Source organism: Syngnathus acus, chromosome 9 (assembly GCF_901709675.1).
Source record: "Syngnathus acus chromosome 9, fSynAcu1.2, whole genome shotgun sequence".
In the NCBI taxonomy this organism is placed as follows: domain Eukaryota; kingdom Metazoa; phylum Chordata; class Actinopteri; order Syngnathiformes; family Syngnathidae; genus Syngnathus; species Syngnathus acus.
Window position 1 is genome coordinate 15,845,044 of NC_051094.1, and position 25,992 is coordinate 15,871,035.

General features: G+C 43.5%; 3 protein-coding genes and 1 long non-coding RNA gene across 12 annotated transcripts; 3 read left to right on the forward strand and 1 right to left on the reverse strand.

Moving 5' to 3' along the window:
- The first annotated feature begins 1,013 nt into the window (after positions 1–1,013).
- LOC119127470 lies at positions 1,014–5,184 on the forward strand. Its single transcript, XM_037259411.1, has 17 exons — positions 1,014–1,127; positions 1,187–1,216; positions 1,296–1,439; positions 1,529–1,678; positions 1,928–2,062; positions 2,132–2,292; positions 2,370–2,493; positions 2,567–2,621; positions 2,697–2,763; positions 2,964–3,097; positions 3,168–3,211; positions 3,284–3,457; positions 3,534–3,679; positions 3,751–3,909; positions 4,085–4,170; positions 4,240–4,411; positions 4,945–5,184. Exons 1-17 carry the CDS (start codon positions 1,106–1,108, stop codon positions 5,098–5,100), a joined length of 1,959 nt encoding a protein of 652 aa, XP_037115306.1. The 5' UTR covers positions 1,014–1,105; the 3' UTR covers positions 5,101–5,184.
- A 928-nt stretch (positions 5,185–6,112) lies between these two features.
- LOC119127636 lies at positions 6,113–6,756 on the forward strand. The gene is made up of 2 exons (XR_005098889.1): positions 6,113–6,207; positions 6,457–6,756. It is a non-coding gene; the product is annotated as an uncharacterized LOC119127636 (long non-coding RNA).
- A 2,527-nt stretch (positions 6,757–9,283) lies between these two features.
- On the forward strand, positions 9,284–18,764 carry tert (telomerase reverse transcriptase). 6 transcript variants are annotated; one of them, XM_037259320.1, is made up of 16 exons: positions 9,285–9,714; positions 11,378–12,584; positions 12,658–12,847; positions 12,925–13,078; positions 13,153–13,320; positions 13,572–13,733; positions 13,799–13,906; positions 13,997–14,082; positions 14,143–14,259; positions 14,440–14,511; positions 14,622–14,810; positions 15,219–15,345; positions 15,633–15,694; positions 17,152–17,276; positions 17,376–17,501; positions 17,584–18,764. In XM_037259320.1, exons 1-16 carry the CDS (start codon positions 9,499–9,501, stop codon positions 17,700–17,702), a joined length of 3,228 nt encoding a protein of 1,075 aa, XP_037115215.1. In that variant the 5' UTR covers positions 9,285–9,498; the 3' UTR covers positions 17,703–18,764. The 6 variants fall into 6 exon arrangements, 5 of the variants coding, with proteins under 5 accessions (XP_037115220.1, XP_037115215.1, XP_037115216.1 ...); XM_037259321.1 differs by having other exon boundaries at positions 14,000–14,082; XR_005098820.1 differs by lacking the exons at positions 17,376–17,501; positions 17,584–18,764 and having other exon boundaries at positions 9,284–9,714; positions 14,622–14,673; positions 14,774–14,810; positions 17,152–17,182.
- A 2,196-nt stretch (positions 18,765–20,960) lies between these two features.
- LOC119127654 (Golgi-associated plant pathogenesis-related protein 1-like) lies at positions 20,961–23,298 on the reverse strand. Of its 4 annotated transcripts, none has more exons than XM_037259663.1 (6): positions 23,205–23,298; positions 23,048–23,059; positions 22,756–22,965; positions 22,112–22,189; positions 21,654–21,803; positions 20,961–21,237 (listed from the first exon to the last, which is right to left on the reverse strand). In XM_037259663.1, exons 2-6 carry the CDS (start codon positions 23,052–23,054, stop codon positions 21,146–21,148), a joined length of 537 nt encoding a protein of 178 aa, XP_037115558.1. In that variant the 5' UTR covers positions 23,055–23,059; positions 23,205–23,298; the 3' UTR covers positions 20,961–21,145. The 4 variants fall into 4 exon arrangements, with proteins under 4 accessions (XP_037115558.1, XP_037115557.1, XP_037115560.1 ...); XM_037259662.1 differs by having other exon boundaries at positions 22,756–22,968; positions 23,205–23,285; XM_037259665.1 differs by having other exon boundaries at positions 23,048–23,076; positions 23,161–23,277.
- Between the last annotated feature and the right edge of the window lie 2,694 nt (positions 23,299–25,992).

A 25,992-nucleotide genomic window follows, 5' to 3' on the forward strand; every position in this document is an offset into this window, starting at 1 on the left:
TTGAAAATGAGAATGGTCGCTAGTTTCAATCCCTGCTATTTGTACAAATCATATTCTAAATGCATTTTTTTACAACAAACTTGAGAGCCTCCCCTTCATTTTCAGTGGGAACAGTGTTGTTGGTCTCCCTTTTTTGCTAGTGCGTCATAGTCTGGAGTAAAATTTGTTGTGGCAATTCTTAGGAGAGATCCGAGGTGTTGGTCCGTTTACCTCGATCTGTGACGGGTTGATGTTGATGTGGCTGAACGTCACGTCGCGTACGTCGAGCCAAATTGGCCACTCTTCTTTAAACACTCGGCACTGTGTCCACCTTGCTTTTCCTTGGGCGACTCATTTTAATAGAAGGATTCCAGGGGAAGGTTTGTGGGTGGCTTTAGCGTAAAACTGTATCTGAAAGCTCAGCGCCCGAATTACAAGAATGCTGTCGTCACAGCCCACGCTCTAAATTCGGCACTGATACAAATAGAGCGCGAGTGCGCCATGTCCGTACTACTGAGTACGTACACGCACTTGTGAGTGTGCACCGGGCTTTCTGACACGGCTTCCGGTAGTAAATGCGCAGGCGAGCAGTTCCCCATCTACCGGATGTGGCCCACGGGCCGTAGTTTGCCCATACCTGGTATAGTGGGTTGGCTGGGATGTTAATGCTCTTTTCGCCCCCAGGTGCCGGTCAGAACACAGGAGGGAAGACGTGGTTCGGTTTTGATTGCTTTACTGCACAGGTGTCAAACTCAAGGCCCGGGAGCCAAATACGGCCCACCACATCATTTTATGTGGCCCGCGAAGACAAATTGTGCATCAAATTCGTGTGTCGTTACTAGAATTGCAAATTGTTTTCACTTTTAATATAATTTTTTTAATATTTGACCAGTTTTTACTCGTCTGATTTGAAAACGAGTTATTTGTCAGTTTGTTTTGTAGCTTTTACTGTATATAATATGAGGTGCTCATACATTTATTTGGGTTGACTGTCATAATGGCCCTCCGAAAGAAGTTATGACTACAATGCCCTAGTAAACCCTCTGATGAAAGCTGCCTTTCCTTTCACACTAAACGTGAACTGGGAAATTGGAAATTTGACAACTGCCAGAAGAAGAGACACTACATGTGCAAGAAAAGAGCCAAAGGTAAGATGTGACTCATGGACAATTCAGGTTGATGCCCATCTTTGGCTTTTGCCTCGCAGGACAGAAACCCGAACCTCCACGCCATGACGGTAAGTCAGTCTCCCCGAATTCTGAATGTTGACGTCAAAAGATGCGAGACGGAAAAAAGACATCACGGTGCGCTCGCAGGTTTTCGGGAGCTCCTTGTGTGCAACCAGCAGAAGCACGTCGACCTCTTTTGTCAGAGTGAGGGTCAAAGCGTCATCCGCATCCAGTCGGCCTTCTACGGACGGAGGAGCGGCAGCCTTTGTCCAACTCAGAACGCAACCAAGGGTAAGACAGGACATAAGCGACGTCGTCCGTGGTCCGACGATACGACCATTGCAGCCAAATAAGCTTCCACTCGGCCTTGTGACTTGCAGAGACTTGCGTGGTGCGAGGAGCCCTCCCTCACTACAGAAAGAAATGTGACAACCGTCAATATTGCCTTGCTGACCCTTTTGAGGGCGTCCGGGAGACCTGCCCTGCAGTCTCCAAATACCTGCACATGGTCTACAGCTGTGAACGGAAAGGTGGGCTTCACGTCTCTGTTGTCTAATGCGGTATCTCCCGACCAGAGTTGGGGTATGACGGCACATTGAATGGTCTGTTCTGCTACGGACGTTGATGCGATGGCTAAAAGGTTCAGGGGACCACTCGCCATAAAAGCTTGGCAACCATTGGCCTAGTGAATCGACGGTGCCTAACAATGCCCAGAACAATACAACACAAGGATTCAGTTATCAGGGATCCGTTGCAACATGATTCTGGGTTGTCCTCAGTGTGTCTTGACAGTTTGCTCGAGGCGGACAAGCGCATCGCCGACTCAGCGTTTGAAGCCTCCTCCTCTATGAGCGACACCAGCCCAGAGAAAGCTCAATTGAGCAAGAATTCCTGCTGGAGACCGTCACAAGATCGTACGTAGACAACCGAAAGTTACTTTGGCGTTGGCAATTTGGTGTCCTGAGCGAACTTGTGTACTGCAGCCTCCACCAGCTGGATCCAGGTGAACCTCGGTCACGTGAGAAAGGTGACCGGGATCGTCACCCAGGGCTGTCCTCATACTGACCAAAGGTCCTGGGTCATCGACTTTGAGATGAAGATTAGTTTGGATGGCAAAAGCTGGACCGATCACCCGGACGAAAAGGTGAGCGGCCAGCCAGTCGACCTGACGCCGACCGGGCTGCCCAAACCCGCCATTACAAACGAGAGTGCTATTGCTAGTTTACCGGAGGGGGGGAGCACCGGTTTGGCTCTGCGTTTTCCGCTCAGTACGTCCGCATCCTGCCGCTGGAGGACAGCGTTGACTTCGGCCTCACCTTTGACCTCTTGGGATGCGCACGTGACGGTAAGCGAGTCTCTCCCTCCGCTGCCGGGAAAAACATACAACCCATCTTTTGATATCACCTTTTGTCTGACAGATGCGATGACCTGTGACAGCACGTTCAACAGCCTACACTTGACCAAGGCAATGACGTGAGTCGCACTTGCCCCGGTGTTTCCACGACGGTGGGCGCCTGTCGTCAATTTGCTTGTCCTTGCCTTCTGCAGCTTCCACTGCCCACCCAAGTGCGCCAACTCCAAACACAATGTCACAGGAACCTTGGTCTACAATAAGGTACGTGATTGCTGACCCTTGGACTGGAGAGGCACTGGCTCTTGGCAGAAATAAACATTTCAAAGATGAACCTACATTTCAATTGGGATTTTCAAATGAGTTCCATTTGAAAGATGATTTCATTTCCACACACCACTCAGGAAATCAAATCCTCCCTATCGTGACCCGTCAGTTGAGTTCTTGACTTGATGTGAGTGCAGGACTCAAGCGTCTGCAAGGCCGCTATTCACGCCGGCGTCATTCGTAACGACATCGGAGGAGACTGTATTGTGATGAAAGAAGTGGCAAAGAAGGACTTTGCTGACTCCGACCAGAACGGGATCACCTCCCTCAAGTGAGTGGCCAACGTTTATGGCAAAGCACCAATAAGAGGCCCAGCTCATTGTCACATGTACGACCTGCAGGAATGCCGACTCGACGGATCAAGCCTTCACATTTGCAGACGGAGGTGAGTTCACGGAGCATTTTTTCATGTTAAGTGCTCAACTACTGCTAACCCCGCACGGGATCTCACCTGCAGAGCCGAGATGCTTGGGAGAGTCCTGGGAGGAGTTTGCGGGCTTCTGCTACAAAGCTTATGAGGACAAGAAGGAGTGGGCCGCTGCTCTAGCTGACTGTAAGAAATTGGGTGCCAATCTGGTGTCCATCCTTTCTGAGGTGGAGCAGACGTGGGTGAAAAATGCTTCCGCCCTCGGTGCGTACACCGTCTTCGTAGAACTACTATCCCCTAAACGCTGGGTGAGAGATCTTCTCGCCTTTGTCCTCTGCAGACACCAGCGACATGTGGACCGGACTGAATGACCAGAGTGTCCTCGGCATGTTTGAGTGGTCCGACCGCCACGAGGTGACCTTCACCGACTGGGCCCCAGAAGAGCCCAAACACCTGAAAAAGGACTGTGTGGCGATGTCGCAAAAGGTGCGTGGCCAATTGACCGTTTGCAAGAGCATCTGCACGATCCACTGAAATCCATCATGCTCATCCTTCAGGCTGGAAAATGGAAGCAGATGAGCTGCAAGATACCCAACAGCTTCATGTGCAAGATGCCCAAAGCGCGTTATGCAATCACCTCAGAGAACGCAGAGGAGAGCCATTCTGGTGACAGCGTACTCTTGCACAGAAGCAAGCTCGCCAAGTCACCGAATGCAGTGAGTTGATTTTATACTCTCTCTCTCTCTTTGTGCATCCCACGTTTCTGGACAGGTTCAAAAGACAGTTGTAATGATTTCCACACAATCTCATTTCAATGTCAGATCTTAGCATTCGCATGCGATTTCTACTCAAGATGTTTTGGCCCGTTATGTTTTGATGACATGTTTGCAGCTTGGATCAATTATCAAACTGAAGGGAGGTCTCCGTGTGACCAACGCCATCACCATCACAGGACGAGCAAATAAACTGGCAGATTGGTACGAGGACCCCACAACCCCCCCACACCCACTCCCACACGAACACACAGTTGTACATCTGCGTTGCAGGTTTAAAGTCGGCCTGTTTGTGCCTGACGACGACGACGACAACGCGGTCGCGCTGCTCCTCAAGTTGAACTTTGTAACCAAGAAGATTTGGCTGAACTCCAGAGTGAACACAACTTGGAACGAAAGAGAGGAGCATCCCACACAAAGCTCTGGACCCGGACAAGAAGTCAAGGTGACGTGAATCACAGCGTATTTCTGAACACACCCGCCTTACAGTTTCGTGGTTTCCAAACCTTCGTGCGGAATTTTCCTTACCTTTGATTGGTGCCGGAAAGTTAATTGTATCCAATTGTCGCTCCATTCTTTGTTCATATGTGCAAGGCGTATTCATACAACTGTGTCTGTCAAAACCTATTCCGTCTTGTAGAACCTCCCTAAACATACTTCAATCTTAAACAACAATTGAGTGTTTCCTATGGGAAGTGGCCATTTACTGGTTGAAGAGCACCTAGCCGCTAGCTAATAAAGGTTGGAGTGATTTTCTTTCCCAAACTACAAAAAGTATGGAATGCAAATGTCACATTCAAAAGGAAGTGCTGGAACCATCCGAGCCCTCGTGATGCTGCTCAGAAATGTCCGCAATAGCATGAATTTTCTTCGGAAGACTTGCTCGCCACGTTTTTGGCGAGCAAGTCACAAGTCCCGAAAATGGCAACGTGAATGTCACATGACTGGATTTTTTCATGGTGTCCTGTTGTCGCTCAGGTTGTCATCAAGTGCGCCGACGATCACTTCCAGATCACAATCAACGGCATCGACAAGGTGACTTACAAATACCGAGAGGCCAATCTACAAAGCATCACGCAGATGAACGTGTGGGGTCTCGTGTCCATCAAGGAGATCAAGCAAAGCTCCGCTTAGACCAGCCCGCGCTAAAATGTGAGGACTGGCACAGCGTTTTCCACGAGCCTGAGATGGTTTGTGGAATAATTGTACAAAAGTAACCACTTTATAGTTTAATATTTAATCTTAGTCTAATTGGCTATGAGAAAAAGCCAAACTTGCATGCTTTTTTTTCCTCTTTTTGATTGGCTTTGTGCATCCTGGCTTTGTGTTTATTGCATTGAAATGCGCAGTATTTGTAGTTAAGATAGTTTTCCTGGCCCGATCAAGAGATCATTTTGACTGATTGGATGATGAGTAATGATAAGAGAATGTAGTATCTTGAGAAGCTGCGTGTGAAGGCAAAGAAGCTGGATGAAACCTTGGGAATGGGGGAATGCTAGCGAATGATGTGAAAAGGCGAGAAATAATGACAAGCGAGGAAAACGGTAAGCGAGAAAAAAATGGTAAGCGAGAACGGTCAACGAGAAAAAAGTACGATAAGCGAGAAAAAAACAGTAAGGGAGAAAAACATAAGCGAGCGTTAGGCGAGAAAAAAGCGGTAAGCGAGAAAAACAGGAAGCGAGAACAACTAAGCAGCGTTTAAGCGGGAAAAACAACAAAAATAGTTCGATAAGCAAGAAAAATGGGATGTGAGAAAAGCGGTACGAAAGGAAAAAAGCGAGGAGAAGTGGTAGGCGAGAAAAAAGAACGATAAGCGAGAATAAAATTGTAAGAAAAAGGTACGCAAGAAAAACGAAGCGAGAAAAAACAGCAAGTGAGAAAAAAACAATAGGCAAGAAAAACAGTAAGCGAGAAAAGACATAAGGCAAGAAAAATAGTAAGTGAGAAAAATGGTAAGCGAGAAAAAATGTAAGCGAGAAAAAACGGTAGGTGAGAGAAACGGTAAGCAAGCGGTAAGCAAGAAAAAATGGTAAGTGTGAAAAAAAAAAGATAAGCGAGAAAAAATGGTAAGCGTAAAATAACTGTGAGAAAAAACTAAGCGAAAAAAACGCAGGTGACAAAAACGTAAGCGCGGACTAAGCGAGAAAAAAACGGGAAGCAGGAAAATACTAAGCGAAAATGTAAGTGAGAAAATCGGTAAGTGAGCGGTAAGCGAGGGGAAAATGTAGGCGAGAAAAAACGGTAAGCTAGAAAATAAAGACGTGGGAGAGAAAAATGGTAAGCGCGCACTAAGTGAGAAAAAACGGGAAGGAGGAAAATACTAAGCGAAAATTTAAGTGAGAAAAACGGTAAGCGAGGGGAAAATGGTAGGCGAGAAAAAACGCTAAGCTAGGGAAAAAACTAAGCAAAGTGGTAAGTGAGGAAAACAATAAGTGAGAAAAAGCAGGCCACAAGAAATGATGGGCGAGAAGAACGGTAAGCAAGAAAAAGGTAAGCGAGGAAAAACGGTCAGCGAAAATTTGAAAAAACGGTACGCGAGAAAAACGTAAGCGAGGGTGAACATTTTTGCTAAGTGGGAAGTTTTGGAATAGGTAGGAATAAGATGAGCAGTTGAATTCTGTCTTAAAAAGGGAAGAATTGATTTGTGCAAAATTTAGCACGCATTTTAAACGTGACATTTGAAAGTCCATGAACGTGCAGACTGACGTGAATGTCAAACTGGAACGATGTCAATGTGAAATGTCGAATGTGCCGTTCGGAATGAGTGGGGAAAATTTGGCTGGAAATTTGTGAATTTTGCAAAAACATTTTTGGACTGAAAAAAATGGAAGCACCCATGACATGAATATTTGAAATGTGTTGAAATTGGAATGGGGTGGATCGGATGAATTATCTGGTAGTACGTCAAAAAATGAGAGGAATAAAACAAAGAAGCGGAATAATACAGTTAATGGTGTATGTGTGAAGGCAGATTTGTTACTGGCAGTGATGCTTGGAGAACTAGTTGAGAGTCCTGTAATTTATTTTTCTTTCTTGTATTGATGACAAAAGTCAGTGTAGTGATTTTCTCTTGTCAACATATTCAATAAAAAATGTGCATGCGAAAAAGACAATTAAGAGCCTCGATGTGCCGTGTCCTTTGGTGTTATTTTAAAAAGGAGGTATTTTTCCACTCTAGTGCCATCTACTGGCTCAGGTTGGACACTGAAAATCAAATCAATGTTGATTTGCCAAGTTTGAGCATGCCAAACAAGGAATTTGACTCCGGTACATCTCGTTCTCTGTACAACATTTAGGTAGCTAACCACATTCAGGACAACATGTGCAAAAATTGGCATTCTCGAACATCCCCTGATCTTAAAACTCCCAGGAGGGCAAGGATAAACTCAAAACTCCTACTAGGGGAAATGAGAAACCTTGAGAAGAGACCACAGATGGGAGGAAGGATCGCCTCTTCCAGGATGACCAGGCTGCAATGGATGCAGAGCGGACACAAATTCAAAGATGAAGCGTCGAGAGCAGGATGTTATTGCACAGTCATGTCTCTGAGACTCTCAGAGAGGTGTGAGTTCAGCAAAGCGACAGCCTGGAGGAAGAAGGTGTCTCTTAGGTCTGCTGCTTTTGGCGTACACCGCCGTCCGGAGGGGAGTAGTTCCAACAGACTGCAACCTGGGTGTGAAGGGTCTGTAGAGATGTTACTTGCACGTTTCCTGGTCCTGGATAGGTACAAGTCCCGGATAGATGGGAGGTTGGTCCCGATGATCTTTTCTGCAGTCCTGATTGTCCGTTGCAGTCTGTGCTTGTCTTGTTTGGTGGTTGATCCAAACCAGACAGTGATGGAGGTGCAGAGGATGGACTGGATGATGGTCTTCAGCAGCTCCTGTGTGAACTTCCTGAGCTGTCTCAGAAAGTACAGCCTCTGCTGGGCCTTCTTCCGGACAGATTCTATGTGGCTGGTTCATTTCAGGTCCCGAGAGATTTTGGATCCCAGGTACTTGAAGGTGTCTGTGGAGAGAATAGTATTACTGTGGATAGTGAGGGGTGAAAGTGGTGAAGGGTCGCGCCTGAAGTCCACTGTCATCTCCACGGTCTTGAGCGGCTTCAGGTTTTGGCTGCACCAGTGGACCAGCCGCTGCACCTCTTGTCTGTACGCAGTCTCGTCACCGTCCCGGATCAGTCCGATAAGAGTGGCGTCGTCCGCATACTTCAGGAGCTTCACAGAAGCGTCGCCTGAGGAACAATCGTGAGTGTAGAGAGAGAAGAGCAGTGGGGAGAGGACGCACCCCTGGGGGGCGCCAGTATTGGTGGTCCGGGTGTCGGATGTGATTGTCCCCAGCCTCACACGCTGCCCCCTGTTGGTCAGGGAGCTGGCGAGCCACTGACAGACGTCTATTAGACGTTATAATGCTCGCAGGGTATTGTCGCCCTCCTGTGATTGAATCACACCCTGCACGTTTTAAAGAAACTGTCAAATGCGAATCACTCAGTGAGTGACTGACTCGTAAAGTCCCTCCTCCATGTAACGCTCGCTGGCGCTGCTGATTGGCTGATTCTCTTCTTCGTTTTGTTTTACGGCGAGGTAGCACCAGCTTCAATGGGCATTACTGACATCTACTGGTTGAAGTTATATATGAAAGGAAAAAAGAACAAATCACTTTAGGAAGTGATTCGTTCACTCTCGTTCACTGAAAAGAGTCGGTCTCTTTGAACGAATCGTTCACTCACGAGCCAACACTAGTCCAGATCTCGTGAGGTTACACGAAAGCAAAACAAGCAAAGCCACCAATGGTACGCAACTAAAATGATTGGGAAAGAAAAATCCCCCCAAAATATATTTATAAAGATCTTGTTTGATAATATGACCGTTTAAATGTGTGTGCGCATTTTGCCACTGTTTGTGTATCAAACTGCCCTGTTAGCGATAGGGCGGAGGTTGAAGGAGCTGGGAATTAAAGATTAAGATTAAAGTCCCAATGATCGTCACACACACACCTGGGTGTGGTGAAATTTGTCCTCTGCATTTAACCCATCCCCGTGTGATTTTAATCCATCCCCTGGGGGAGAGGGGAGCAGTGAGCAGCAGCGGTGCCGCTGTTAAATTAAGTTTAACTTCAAAAATGTTTTGCAATGTAGTAATAGGGTGAGGGGGCTATATCAGAGAATGTCGATCTTTTTCTCCTGTTTTGTTTCATGTCCCCTCTAAATATTTTTAAGATTTTAAATACTTAGATTGTGAGCTTCCGCTCTGACCCAGTGTCTGGAACATTAGGTGGCGGTATCTTTCAGTTAGGTGGCCAACCAATGAACAATTCAAAAAGAAGAAGAAACGAATAAGACACCCTTTGATTGGACGGTAGCCTCATCATCCTGCGTTTGAATTTGCAGGGGTAAAATTCCCGTCAAAAGTAATGCAACGACTTTGGGAAATACTTCGTCTTAAATAATTCCCTTTGTCGTCCAGTTAAAAAGGAGCGTGTCTTATCAACTTCGGTTTTTAAAACTGGGTTGTCAGTACGTCTGAAAATCTGCGTAATGTTTCCAGCTGATCGAGTCCAGGTTCTTGGCCTCTTGCGTTCTCTGTATGAGCACACATGTACGCTGGAAGAGCTCACGGATAAAATCGTGTTCCGAGAGGGGCACAAACTGGTTCTTGTCGAACAGGCTGACACGGATCTCTTCAAATCCTTCTTAAGTAACATTTTCGTCGCCTACGACAACGAGCTTCAGCAAGCGCCGAGCTGCCGCCTGGTAAAAAATGAATACTATTTCAGAATAAGCAAGTTATTTGTCCATTGCATGACCAACAGTGCATTTCTTGATTGTTTTTGTGACCGATTAATTGCAGGAAAGTTATAAATAGTTGTAAATTACAATGCAGTCAAAGTGAGAAGAATGTTTTTATTGACGTAAACGCTCACTCTCCATATCAATAGGATTTGTGCATTTGATAGATACCCCAAATTCAAGAACCACGTGAGTCGCACACGGGCCTGTTCCAAAACAATGGGATATTGTGATTTCCTTGGAAAGTTGCGGTCTTCCAGACATTTATACAAATGTGACGAAAATATACTACTAACTGTGAGAATTATTCAACATGATCAGTACTTTCACATTGATGCATATCATTTTATTACAAATAAGTAAATGTAAATTGAACATATTTGATTGGTTGGTTGATTGATATATCTTTATTTCGAACATATTTAAAACATGAAAATAGGGAAAAAATAACTAAAACTAATAATAATTTAAATTGCCATATCTAAGTCCAACAAACAAACAAACAAACAAACAAACAAAAACAGTATTTATTTATGAAGTGTGTGTATAAAATGGACTTTTGCATCAATCAGTTGGCCTACCCAAGAAATAGCTGAACTAGCACACTTTTATTGTTGAGCTTTGGGGTATTTAGATGAAACCATGTCACTGACATGTTATTGGGAACTGGAGTAACTTGAGTTTTTTTTAAATTTTGTTTTACACAATTTAATTAATTAATTTATTTATTTATTAAGTGCTTGTCACCTCCATGGCACTCTTATAATTATATATATATATATATATATATATATATATATATATATATATATATATATATATATACTAGGGGTGTAAATCGCGGGTTTTGTCACGATACGATATCATATCGATACAAAGAACCACGATACGATATTTGCCGATATCTTAAAGCCTGCTGTGATTCATTCACGATACATCACGATATAGTGCTCCACGATCGATATTTTTATTTTTTAAATAAAAAATATAGAACAATATCCTGATTTATAACAATTCATAGGCAAAATCAACAAGGTACTGCAAACTCTTTATTTAGGAAATTACAAGAGTATTGTAGTATACAAAGTGCTTATTTTAACACTGAACTTTATCAAATTCCTATATTTTTTCTCATATAAGTAAAGAAAAATGAATATTCTTTCTTTTTTTGTAATACCATTAACTTTAAAGTGCATTACTGAACTATTTATTTACAATAATTTTAATTGTCCGTTGAGCCATCTTTTCTTTGGAATCCAAAGTGCTTCCAAACGAATGTCTTGAAGCCCAAAGGGGAGCGAATTTCCTCGTCTTCTTGGACACTAGCCATAGCACCAGCCCAGGAGCCGCGTAGTTGTCGGCTCCCCTTTGCCTACTCTGCTCACAACACAACACGTACTGCTCCCGGAAAGAGGAAGCAAGCAACAATGAACTGGATTTCAAAATAAAGTCGCGTCTAATGTCCGAGGTCAAACACGGCGATATAAATCGATGTTTACGTTTAGCATCGATGCCAATAAATCGTAGAGCATTATATCGATTAATCGATGTGTATCGATGAATCGTTACACCCCTAATATATACGTGTATATATATATAGTTCTTTATCTTCCATTGCTTTCTACAGGTCTGCACATTCGCTGAACTGCTGGCCTTCATTCTGAACAGCTTGGCAAGAAAGAACAAGCGCAACGTCTTGTCACTCGGCTTCAAACTACCGTTTGTGGACGGAAAAGAGCTTGACAATGACAACTTCAAGTTCCACGGTGAAGTAACTCCGAACATTATGTACCTCAAAACGAGCGAGCTGTGGAACAAAGTGGCTAAGCGTGTCGGCACTGACATCACACGACACCTGCTGGAGAGCTGTTCTCTGTTTGTGGTGGCGCCGCCAACGTGCGCTGTCCAGATATGCGGCACTCCCATCTACGACAGGGTTTCAAAGATTCTGCACGCCTCCACCTTTTCTCCTCGATTTAGGAGTTGTGGTAATGCTAGGTCTGTGAAGAATAGATGTGCAGTGAGATTGAAAAGGAGGGATTTTCGAGCCTTCCGTGGGAAAAGGAAGAGAGAAAGCAATGAGGATGATGAGGATGAAATAGTGTGTTCTGGAAAAAGGAGGCGACTCACAGAAGCTCACAAAGTCAAAAAGACTGTTGAAGAAGGACACTCCCTCAAGTATGTAGAGACAAACACTACTGTCTCCAAACAAGCAGCTGGAACAAGCACAGGTCCTATGAAAGGAGCACCTAGTTGGCGATCAGGCGTTTCCCCCCCTTTGCCTCCGTCTCGGTGTTTTGTCCAAACCTTGGCCTTCCTGTACGGCGGCAGAGGTATGAATGGGTTCCTCCTGAACAGAAAGAGGAAGAGCGCGGCGGGCTTGAAAAGTCTTCTGGGCCAGGATGTTGTGAGACTGATTTTCTTTGAGGGGCTGCAGTATCTGAATGGAGTGGAGAGGAAACCCAAGAAGCTCCCTCGTCGCTTTTTTAACATGATCTCCCTTTTTAGTCAGCTTTTGTCGCAACATAAGAAATACGCCTACAACAGAACTCTGCGGCGCCTGTGCCCGCTGGTGCACTGCGACTTGGCCCAAGCTGAGTTGAGCTCCCTTTTGGCCAAGCACTGTACGCCTCACCAAGTCTACCTTTTTGTACGGGAGTGCCTGTGCGCTGTCGTGCCGTCGGAGCTTTGGGGGTCTGCGGAAAACCGTTCTTGTTTTTTGGCGAGAGTCAGGGGCTTTTTGCGGAGCGGCAAGTTTGACAAGCTTTCAGTTGCGGAGCTGTTGTGGAAGATGAAGGTGAATGATTGTGACTGGTTGAAGATCAGTAAAAAAGGTAAGATTAAAGTGGAACTGTGCAAAACAAAGTGGGATTTTTTTGGGCTGATTCAACATACTTTTGTTTGCAGGCCGGGTGCCACCCAGTGAGCTCTCATATCGGACCCGGGTGCTCGGACAGCTGCTTGCTTGGCTCCTGGACGGCTACGTCGTCGACCTCGTGCGAGCCTGCTTCTACGTTACGGAAGGTGTGGGTCAGAAGAACGCCCTTAGGTTCTACAGGCATGACGTTTGGGACAGACTGCAGGAGCTGGCCTTCAGGTCTCAAAAAACATCGCACATGTTCAGTAGGGGGGTGGCGGTCTAATGAAGCTCTTGGTCACTCTTTGTCATTGTAGAAGTTACATTTCTAAGGGCCAGTTGGCGGAACTGACTTCGTCTGAGGTGGCAAGCCTCCCTAAAAGCACTGTCATCTCCCGCCTGCGCTTCATCCCAAAGACAGATAGCATGAGGCCCATTATGCGGGTTTTGGGACAAGATGCCAAATCAAAGGTACTTTGTTAGTCTTCTAAAATGTCCACATTTCAAAAGTTGTGACAGCCCCCCCCACCCAATCCTGTTTGTAGGCCTACCGAAAGGACATCCGTAACCTGAAGGATGTCTTGCAGGCCTGCGTGCAGACCAATCCGTCCCTCCTGGGTTCCACAGTCTGGGATATGACTGAAATCCACAAAGTGTTGTCCACTCTTCTGCCAGACCGGAAGGAGCACATACGGAAGCTTTACTTTGTTAAGGTTATACAAAAGCTGGATAAAGTCAATGTGAACTGTCATGTCATTTTTCCATCGACAGCAAGTGACAAAATGGCTGTCCCCTGAGATGGTTAAAAAAGATTGAATTTTTGCTGAACTCGTTTTCCACAAAGGCAATATTAATCAGAATGCTGTGTTTGGACTTGTGGGGGGGGTAATACAAATGATTGTAAAGAAATGTTTTGGGTTGACGTCCCCTTTACTACTGCCATCCTTCACATTCTTACTTTAAGATGGACGTCAGCGGAGCGTACGAGAGTCTGCCTCATAAGAAACTTCTCCATATGGTCCGTGAAGTTCTATCGCCTTTCCAACACAAGACCTTTATTACGCACTGCTATGCCAAGATCTGGGCAAATTCTATTGAGGGGCTCAAGAAGTCTTTTTTTAGACAGGTACAAAGACAGGTTCCTTTAAAAAAAAATCTATCCAGTCCTAGAGTTTTGTTTTGCTTTTGCAGGGAGAATTTTTGGTGGATGACAGGAAGGGCATCAAAGACACCATGAATGACCTCGCGATTGCACTGCAAAGAAGCAACAAAGTTCACCATGCCATCCTGGTGGAGCAGGTTGGGACAGCATGCTCGGATCGTTCTCTACATTAACTATTTTAAAAAAAAATTGATTATTTTTTTTTGCTAATTTGAGTTACTTTCCAGCAGTATTCGCAAGATATTCGTGTCAAAGACATGCTTCAGGTCTTCAACCTAATGTTGACAGGCAGTGTTTTACGCTTTGGGAACAAGTAAGTTTTGAATTTTAGTCATAGCACGGGAGGGCATGTCACAGCTCTGGACCCTTTTAGACTGTATCGTCGGCTTCGCGGGATTCCCCAGGGATCCGTCGCATCCGCTTTGCTCTGCTGTCTCTGCTATGGTCACATGGAGAACACCCTACTCAAAGGCGTGATCGGAACCAAAGGGTACGACATTCCGGGGTTAAGTCCGAATTCGGCTCACATTGCCGCCGAAGAAACAAAACTGTCGCAAAGCGGTACTTTAATTACTTTAATTACCGAAAGTCTGCAGATGTAATAATACATTTGAGCAGGAGAGGACAGCGTGTTGAAACTCATCCCCCCCCCCCCCTCTGTTGCTTCTAGACGATTGATGAGACTGGTGGATGATTTCCTTCTGATCACGCCCCACCTACACGAGGCACAAACCTTTTTCAGGTATGACTCCACGGAATACAGTTATTTTTAATTGCATCTCTGACTCAAAAGTCAGTTCATGTGAAGTTCGAGTGAGAGATTGTCATTCACCAATTTTTTTTTGTGTTCAGGGTTTTGATGGCCAGCGTCCCACAGTATGGCCTGGTGGTCAACCCGCAAAAGGTGCTGGTCAATTTTCCTCTACCGCAAAGTCTGGATCCACAGCATGCCGTCCGTATCCTTAACAACTGTCTCCTCTTCCCTTGGTGCGGGCTGTTGTTAGACACGTTCACGCTTGACGTCTATAAAGATTACTCCAGGTGAAGCTGCTTTTCAGCTGTAAATAATATATCATAGTTTTTTTGTTCTCAGATTAGTCATTGTGCTTTTGCTGCTCTTTTATGGTGTGCAGTGAGCAGATTTGGATGATTTGACTCTTTGCTCTCCTCGCGTCACAGTTACTCGGGCATGTCTCTGTGACACAGTCTTACTTTGGGCACTGTCTCCTCAGTGTGTGTATAAATGTATGTGTACACCCAAAAAAGATGCTCACTGAGGAGATTTGGGGGATTTGACTCTTTCCTCTCCTTGCGTAACAGATATTTGGGCATGTCTCTGCACCACAGCCTCACTTTGGGGACTGGCTCCTCAGTGTGTATAAATATGTGTACACCAAAAAAAAGATGATCACTGAGTTGATTTGACTCTTTCCTCTCTTTGCGTCACAGATACTCGGGAATGTCTCTGCGCCACAGCCTCACTTTGCGCACTGTCCCCTCAGCCGGGAAGCAAATGAGGATGAAATTGATGCAGATCCTCAGATTGAAGTGCCACCCCCTGTTCTTGGACCTTAAGGTCAGTCACCAAGTCATTGAAGTTTCCATTTTACAGAAGCCACTAAATGGGATCACTCATGAATTATGTAATACTTTGCTTTTGTTATATCGACCTGTTTTTTTCAAGTTGCCTACAATGCCACTGAATAAATCTTTTGTGGTACTTTCTGTGAAAGGTTTACTAGCCAGTGTTCACATAGGCCCCATGTGACCCACAGACATTTTGTTGCCTACACCATACTTACATTCCATTTTATTTATATTTTTACATTGTCATTATTGTCAAATTACTTTTTTTTTGTACAGACAAATTTGGTGACAGCTGTCTACAAAAACCTCTACGAATTGGTTTTCCTCCAGGCACTCAGGTCAGGACTTAGCCCAGATGACTATTGTCAAGTTTTATTCACGTTTTTTGCATGTGGATGCCATTTTTCAACGTCGTTGAATTTATTTATATTTACTCCAATAAATAGCACTACGGCAATTGTACATCTATTTTTATGCTCGAAAGCTAACCAGTGACTACTTCCTCTCTCAGCCTTGACCAAATAAAAGGGCTACTTACCGTAATTTTCGGACTAAAAGTCGCTCCGGAATATAGGTCGCATTAGCCATAAAATGCACAATAACGTGAAAAAAAACATGTATAAGTCGCTCCGGAGCATAAGTTGCATTTTGGGGGTAAATCTATTCGACAAAATCCAACACCAAGAACAGACATGAACGAGCAACAACAGGCTAAACGATAGGTATGCTAACGTGACATAAACACAAACGAAGACCTGAGAACGGGCCTGACGTAACATTCAGAGTTATTAAAAAAAACTATTACATAAATAACACGTTTATAAAACCATGTGTCACTCCAAATCATTAAATCCATCGATCGTCCTTTGTCAACAATGGGTGCGCGCAGCTGACGGCGCTTGCACTTCAAAATATTCCACAGGCCCATATAACGATATATAAATTAGATATCAAATAACTATTATATAAGCAATAATATCAAACCATCTGTGCACCCTAAATCATTAAATCCATCGATCAAATTCCTCGTCCTTTGTCAACAACGTCGCGCGTGCGCCCTGACGTCAGCCTCGTCGTTATTCCACAGATCTAGTATGTAACTATATTGTAGCGTTAACAAAGTACAAGGAAAGACGTGGGTTTGGTAAACGGCTCTTTATTTAACAAAACAAACTTCCAGGCGTGTGGCGGCGTGGACTTCCAGCCACGGAGGTGGAAGAGAGCTCCATAGAATAGGACCGGGCGTGCGTAAAAGCCATGACCGTGCCCCATCCACCGTCCCCGGACAGCCACCCGGCCGAGCGCCGGCCCCCGACTTCTATCCACGGAGGTGAAAGAGAGCTCCGTAGAGTAGGACCGGGCGTGCGTAAAAGCCATAATAGTTTTTCAAACCTTCTGTGTCACTCCAAATCCTTAAATCCTTCAAACTCTTCGTCCTCCGTGTCACTTGTACCCTTCGTCATCTTCGTCATCCCGTGATCAATCTTTGTCCTTTTTGTAAACAACCGCCGCGTCGCGCTGCTGACGTCACTTGAAATTCAAATTACAGTAATCCCTTGCTAAGTCGCGGTTCGTTTATCGCGGCTTCACTTTTTTTTTTTTTTGAAAATTTTTGGGGAAAAAAACAAGTCGCTCCTTATTATAAGTCGCCCCCCCCACTCAAACTATGAAAAAAAAAACGTGACTTATAGTCCGAAAATTACGGTAAGCACTTTACACTATAAGCAGAGAAGTAATTGAATTTGACGTTCAGCACATTATGCAAAGATTTTTATTTCCCTTTTTCGTTTTTTAGATTCCATGTATGTGCCCAGAGTTTACCCTTTGGCCAAACGGTTGCAAAGAACCCTTTCTACTTTCTGCGGATGGTATGGGACATGGCTCATTACACCAGTCATCTCATCAGCCAAAGCAACAAAGGTTTTCCACTCAGATATATTGGATTCCATTTAAGGTTAACTATCACATTATATGATTTTTTTTTTTGTGTGTGTGGTTATGCGCGTTTTGAACTTTAAGGCTACGAGGCACTGGGTTCCCTTGTGTCGGACGAGGCAGTGGAGTTGCTTTTCTGCCTTTCATTTTCACTGGTGTTATCGCAACATCGCGCTGCATACAAGGGGATGGGTTCTCATCTGCAGAAACGTACGTGCCCCTTGGTAAACCATGGAAATATTCAGCGTGTTTGATAGCTATTCTCAAAAGAGAAATTGTCTGATTCTTACAGGCAAGTGCAGTCTGGAGCGCCGTCTGGGAGGTTTGCAACTGGGTTGGGTGAGACAGGCGGCCAAGCCCTCTGGAATTCTTGGCCAGTTAAATCTAAAAGGTGTTCTGTTAAAAAAATAAATAAAAATAACCGCTAGGTGACAGGTTTGGATGCGAATGGTTGCTGGCCATGACAAATTGCCTTGAATTGCCTTACTAGTGAAAACAAAGATGTGTTCTGTGGTCTTTGCTGCCACCTAACGTTATGTTTTAGTAGTGTCTGGTGCAACGGCGGCAAATGTACAGTATTTGCGAGGGATTGCCTAAGTGTGAGTGACTGTTGTGTAGGCTACATAGCCGTGTCGTGTATGTATTGAACCTATTTCACTGGAAACTTCATAAACATTTGCACAGTCTTTTGAGATTCAATACAAGATATGTAATAAACTTGAATTAAAAATACCCATTCAAATCTAAAATACAGTATGTTTTTTCCAGTAATGGTATTGCCCAATTTTGAAACCTTACCAATAGAACCAAATTCTTTTCCATCCCACAACTATCCTTCAATATTGAGCATATGGCTGAGTTATGCCAAAGAACTATCATAGAATGGTAATCATAGTTTTTGTATCCATGAACAGCATGGAAGAGGCTGAGGCACTCTGTAGCAGAGGAGTTTAGGTGTGTATCTATATTGGCCATTAGTTGAATTGTGTTCATTATGTCTCCATTGATGATAGCCATTGTATTCCTTTGTTCAGACAAGTTGACCAGGTCTTACCTTAAACTTTTCTGACAGTTTCGGCAGCAACTTCCGCCTTCTTCCGGAAGCTTTGACACTGCACCCACCTCAGCAACTGGGCAACTGAATTTCTAAATAGGTCTTCTGGAGGTGTATCATTTCGTTGTCAGTTTTTTTTTTTTTTTAATTTGTCTGATGAGGTTCTGTCGGTCCAGTTCATTCGCTGACAACTGCTAAAACATGAGGGTGACACTGAAATTCTTCAGTCCCAAATGCAGAATCAATGTCCAAATACTGATACTTCCACACTTGCGCCCCTCAATTGTGCATTCCTAATGAGGGTCCGTATCACTCCTGTGGGATTGCACTTATACGAAAGAAAATATGATTGAGAACCATTTTTACACCAAGTGTGCAAAGATTTGCGTTTATGAAATGCACAGATGGGTGCCATTTGAGTTTGGCGTTCACTGGGTAGCACGTCCGCCTCACAGTTAGGAGGGTGCGGGTTCGATTCCACCTCCGGCCCTCCCTGTGTGGAGTTTGCATGTTCTCCCCGGGCCCACGTGGGTTTTCTCCGGGTACTCCGATTTCCTCCCACATCCCAAAAGCATGCTTGGTAGGCCGATTGAGCACTCCAAATTTGCCCCTAGGTGTGAGTGCGAGTGCGAATGGTTGTTTGTCTCTGTGTGCCCTGCGATTGGCTGGCAACCGGTTCAGGGTGTCCCCCGCCTATTGCCCGATGACAGCTGGGATAGGCTCCAGCACACCCGCGACCCCTGTGGGGACGAAGCGGTACAGACAATGGATGGATGGATAGGTCCGAAGTTTCCCACTTTGCCGTCTTTGTTTTTTTGCAGCTGCAGCAGTGTTACTCTTTCTCATGAGTACAGACTTGGTGTCCTTGTACGACGTCATTAAAATCTATATTTCAATGAATGTGAAGAACGCGGATCGAGTTTTCTTTTTCATGGTGACCATGTTGAATCAAGTTATCAGTGCTCCATTGATGATGTATTTTTTAATGATAGATGTGCACGCGCTAAACTCAAGATTAACCAACTCTGAGTTAATTTACATAATTCATGTTAGCTGTTCTGGAACCGTATGGTCAGAGTTTCCCATCGCATGGTAAATCAACCTCGAGTTTTACAATTAGGACTCGGAGTTTGCTGAGCCATCAATCTGGAGCATCCCCTCTCGGGAACATACACCCTGTGTCCAAATTCACAGGTTGCATACTACGGAGGCTGGTTTTGAGAAAGTTTTTTTCTTTTCGATATGACGTCATTTCCGGTGCGACTCGACAACAAGTCTCGTGACACACAAATGCAGCCTTGAAAAGTGGCCTTTGGTTCCATGGCGACGGACTTGTTTCTTTATCATTACTTTTCAAAATATATATTTAGGTACTCAGAACATATAAACAATAAAATACATTATTACTGTAACGACATTATTTCAAAATATGTATTTAGGTACTCAGAACATGTAAACAATAAAATACATGATTACTGTAACGACATTAGGTTAAATCTGTTCATATTTTCACTGAAGCACCACGTTAGAGCAAGACATTGGTTCTTCTGAGAATGCCTTCCGCATAAAAGAATTGAGACTGCGTAAAATCCTTAACTGAGTCAAAAATCAAATGAATCATGAAGCGGATCAAACCGAGCCCTTGTGAATCAAATCAATTTTGAAAACGGAATTGACCAAATAGTTCCCAGGCTGTACATTCATTTTAGCAACGACCGCACGGGCGGTTTAATGAGCTACACGAGAACAAGTGTGCCGATGGCGCATCTGTCTACATTGATATTATATTCCTGCAAAATAATCAAAATTTTTAATAAATGTACCTATAATCTGATTGTTCTTTTTTCCTGTAACTGGAATGAAAACATTTACATTTACACATTTACGAATACATTTAAATCCTGAATACGTAATGCCAATGCATGTGTTCTGTTATACCTCAAGCATAGGAGAATACAAACACACGGCAATAATTTTACTATCATATGTGGGATCCCTCTCATTTATAAAATAGGTTAAGTCCATGTGACAGGCTTTAGAATCTAAAATTTAGATGGATTCGATTGTCCATTCATTGAATATTCAGACTAATCAGTCACTCATTCATTTGAAAACATAACCACGCAAAACAGACTGATTGTCATTCATTGATTGATTGATTGAATATTTATTGGTCCCCAGGGGTGGGGAAATTCAGGCCCCAGCAGTATCCACACCACAGAATGGGTATACAAAAGACACACATGGCATGAGCGCAACTCAATAACTCTCATAAGGCTGCCACACAACGGCGCCACAAAGAAAGTCAGAAAGTGCTCAAGATAAAAGCCATCAAAGCAAATCAAAGCTAAAAGACAAAGGAAAAAAAGTAACAGCGGCCAACCAGCACCCCCAATACAAGAGAACACCCCAAAATAGCCTCCACGGGGTCCATCGACAGGTGTAAGGGCAGTCCAGTTCAACGGCGCCCAATGGACCGTGGTCGTGAATCGGTGAAAACATCACAAAGCAAGCAAACGTGTGAGCAGCGTCCCGGGCACCCAGCCGGGGCACGTGCAGATGGTCACCACGGGGCTAGCATGGCGAAAGTCGTTGGTACCGACGAGCACGAGGGAGCGGACTCCCCACAGGGAGGGCCGGAGCTGGAATCAAACCCACACCCTCTGAGCGGACGTGCTAATCATATTTTTAATACAAATTATATATATCCTGTCTATACGGAGTTATACAAGCATTGGAACACTGATCGACCCAACTTCATGTAAAGCTACAGTTCAAAGTTCAAGCTGCTCCAGGTTATCTAAAATGGTGTACAGGTATTCTTTGGTCTCTCTCCTGCCCCACTGGGTCTTCCACCTTCTGTAAAATGTAAATCCCGTTCCTCCTCACCTGCTGTAAAAAAAAAAAAAAAAAAAAATTACATAAAAGACACATTTGGTACTTCAGTATTAAACCTAATGGTTTTTTAAGTGGTACGACTTAAAAATTCAACGATTCATAGTCGCGGTGAAGACAAATAGCGCTTCTAGTAAACACTGTCTATAATGCACCAATTAGCGCCTACTCTTGAAGCCATATTTGTTTTTGTGGATAGCTGTAAATAGGTGTCCTGCATATTAAACTAAGAGATCCATTCAATTCAGATGTAAGGTCACCTAAATAATCCTGTGTAACAATTGTTGATGTCTAAAATGCTTTGCCTTTCATTGTATGTACTGTACTTTTTGTTCTGCTTGTAAACCTGCAGATATAAGTGATGGAAATTTATTTGCGATAGAGCGCAAATTACATTTTGTCTAATGAATTACCTGGTGGGAGGACATTTTCTCTGAAGTACTGGCTCATGCTGATGTTGCCAGCTGGTCGATACTGCCCAACAACAAAAACCTTGTTGCCATCTGTGGCCATCCCGACTCCCAGTTGTGTGCTTGCTTTCCACACAATCTGAGTAAAATGACCTATATGGGGAAACATGCGCAGGAATCTTAAAGTTGTTTTGCTGCACCTTCAGCATTACCCACAACTTTGTTAGCTACAACTATACAATCTGATAGAATACAATTCGAAAAGGTGGGATGTCAAAAATTGCTCAGTCAGCATTGTTTTTTGTGTGTCTATTGTATACAGACAGACACACACTCTTAAGCTGTAGTCATTGAGTGTCTCGGCACGTGTACAGGCACAACGAACGACATAATGTTTACTTTAGTTTTTTTTTATTGATTTTTATGGAAGTAATTAGTAATATCAATTTTTGTTGTTTTACCTGTGTTGCCACTAAATCCTGGGTTGCTCCAGCTGTATTTCTTAACTTCACCATACCATGAATCTACTGCTTCTTTGCCTAGACAAGACAAACTTTCTCATGTGACAATTCCATAAAATCATACAATTGACCCGTTAATCACTGCAAGGGTGTCAAACTCATTCTTATCGTGGGCCAATTCGTAGTTGCAGCTTTCGTTATGGCAGTATGGTTGTATTACTGTTCTGACTTTTATTTTATTACTTTACGGTTTCATTTTATTGCTATTATTACTGTTTTATTACTGATCCGAACGGATTGACATCACAAATTGAGGACCCCCTGAACACAACCAATTAATAGATTACTATAATCAAAAATAATATTTTCTTCAATTATTGTTCAAATTACGATAAAAAAGTAATAACTAAATATAAATAATAGAATAGTAATACATTTAGCAAGGATCATGCGAGTTGACATGATTTGCTTTCGCGGGCCATATAAAATGACATGGCGGGCCAGATCTGGCCCCAGGCCTTGAGTTTGACACCTATGTATTAATGTGTAACAATTTGCATTATTGGGTAACATGAAGTCCTCAAGAACAACATGTGCTAAAGTCTCGTGAACACTTGTCAAAGTGTTTTGAGATGGAAATACACCTGTTAGTTTAAAGGGTGCCGAACTCCACTTGTAAAAAATATTCTCTCCATCATTGCTGCCACTGTGCTGTGCAACACCCAAAGCCAACAAGCGATCCGCCCATCTCTGAGCCGCCGCATTCAGCTCACTGTTAAGAGTCATAGGTGGTGTGTTGTGCCGTGCTCTGTAGGCATTGTGAGCTTCCAGGAACTCCTGTTGAAAGCTTTCATCTGCTAATCAAATTATAAATTAGCTCTATTGCGGAGGCTGGCATGGCTGGATGAATTATGCCTAAAAGAAGAGTGCACTCACCTGCCATTGTGTCTGACGTTACAAGGCTGAAAAAGTAAAACAAGAATGCAGTTAAAAACCAAATCACATAGCTATTTTTACATAAAATATAGAAAAAAGAAGAAAGGATACTGTCAGTGCGTTCGTCCTAGTCTGGTGATGACAGCATGACACTTACATGTCAAACAGCCGCCAGTACAAATTGCCTCTGGAGAAATGACTAGCTAAGATAGAGTTCCTTTGCTGTCTTACATATGTCTGTCTTGATGTTTATATACTCGAGATGTGGAGGCGGAGACAGACACCCAGCCTTTTTTTGTATTACCTCAGTGGGATCAACTGCTTTGCAGCTTGTTCTGTTTCAGACGTTTCTGTTTTGTAACTTGGTTCACAATATAGTTCATCAAATAATATGTGGGAGACCCTGATGTGCATACTTTGTACTGTATTTATTTTTCTGTATGGAAAGCACAAAAGGCAAGAGATGAAAAGAAGGTGCTACTCCAGTTTGGGTTTCGCATTTGCATGTGGTTGGGACAACCGCAGATCAAAACAAGTTTGGTGGTTTTGTCTGGGCTCCGCCCCTGTTAGTCTTTCACAACTACACTCAAGCTCTCTGACTACTAAACAGCACATTTTAACAAACAATATCATGAGGACACACACAAATGAATGAAGATGCCACAACAAGCAGGTTGCAACATAAACTGCTACAAAAGAAAACCCCAGTTCTTCATATCATCCTGGCGTAGTTGTGTTGTAGGTGCATTGAACATGCTAAAACTCGAATGTACAGAACATTCCAAGACACCTGGCTCTCAATAATTCACTTTAATGACACTGTACTAAATGCTTATCCTGAGAATATAGCATTAGGAAGTCTCCTTGTGGAAAACTACCCAAGGTAGAAATTAATTATTGAAAAAAGTAAAAATATGAAACTATTAAAAAAAGACTATGTACAGAACATTCCAAAACACCTGAATCTCAATAATTCACTTAAATGACACTGTTAAGTGCTTATACTGAGAATATACCAGTAGAAACTATCCCTGAGGAAAACTATACACAAGGTCGAAATTATGAAAAAAAAAAAACAATTATGAATTCTCTTCACATTCAGTCTTTTAATACATACATCTTCTATTCTGCATAACTGCAACCATTTTAAATGCAATGAGGTTTTGTTATGTCATTGTTTTTAGATAGTTGGCAGGATTACACAATCATTTTCCCTAAAACATTTTGGATGGTGTGAAGCATGTGATTTGGCTCACCGTCAATTGTACCTGTACAGAATTGAGAATTGGCCTGCTTTGTCCGAGACAGTATATTGTAAGTCTGGCAAGTGTAGTATTTAAATATTTAGATCCATTCAATTGCAAGCAATTTACAATTTGTCAGATCTTCCATGAAGGTGTTTGACAATAAAGCAGACTTTGATTCTTTGATTCTTTGATTCTTTGACAATGACGCCTAATTCACACTGGGTGCGGAAAGGCTGTGGTGCGGTCTTCCGCAGAACGCCGCAAGGAATAGAAAGCATTGGAGTCGACGAGTCAATTCACACTGGCTGTAGTACGCCACAAATTGGAACGCTTTCTTTTGGTTGGGTGGGTGTCTTTTTACCTCAGCCTTTTCACGTCATTCACCGGAGAGGCAAGGATTCTAATATTGTTTCCTGGCTTGGTTTGTCACATTCTGTTGTGACTTCTTGTCCCAAATGTTGACCAATCATCATAAAAATTCAGATGCTCATTCCTGTCCACCTCATTAAATGTGAGATTAAATGTGAGCCCTATGATGAAAAACCATTAGCACCATGACAAGATGTTGAGATGATCTTTTTTTTATGTTTACAGGTTAAAGTGGACAACAGTGGGAATTTGCTTGTGATTGGTTATAGTTTTCAGACTCCATAGGTGCGTTTGCTGCCGGCCAGGCGGCTAGGAGGTCGTGCCTCGTTCGCCCAGCCGTTGCGAGGCAAATGCTAATGCTGTCCGGCCTGAGAGCCAGCATTGTAGTGCAAGTGGCCCGTCGGAGTGCTTCAGTTTAGCCCCAGAGGTCAGCTGAGCAAAATTTCAAAGTTGGAAAATTGAGCATGTGAGAATAGCGCAATGCATACAATGGATGAAAGGATCGATGGATGAACGGAATTTGCAAAATTAGGAGCACCGGATTTCCAACAATAAGGGCGACCCTTCAGCCGAGAGTGACAGTTTAGAGAACCACATTTTCAGATAGGTGGTGAATGGCGTACGACCTGGAGGTGGAAAATTAAGTCAAGCTAACCCTTACAAATTGGAATTTTATATGTAATGAGCTACAGTATGAACAATTGAGATATCAAAATGTCTCTCAGAACACATTATTTTGATCCAGGTTATTTTGACATTATTAATAAAGTATTTACAGCGATTGTGAATAGACAAATAGTTTCCAGTCCCTTCCGTGACACCCCCCAAGACATGGAGGGAGGGAGGCGTGACTACGTATATTAATATTTTTCAATACTGTGATTCCTCCCACGCTGTACTTTGGGCTCTCTTGCATAAAAAGTCCCATTCGATGCTGTGGGTGGGCTGGAGCCTATCCCAGCTGCCTTTGGGAGAGAGGCAAGGTACACTTGACTGAATGCCAACCAATCGCAGGACCCATATAAACAAACAACCATTCACACTCATATTCACACCCAAGGACAATTTAGAGCAGGGGTCTCAAACTCAATTTATGTGTGGGCCACTGGAGATACAGTCAGGGTGTGTCTGAGCAACGTCAAAAATTCCATCAGGTCAGAACAATAACAGTTCTTCAGAATGTGAACACGATTGGAGGGAGATCCAGTCCTCTCTCACCACTCTCAAACATTTGCATACTCCTCAGCAAGTCTATTTGTGTAATGATGTTTGATTTCTTGAGCACCGCAACATTCTTTGTGCATTCAAGACATGCTCAACAAAAAAACA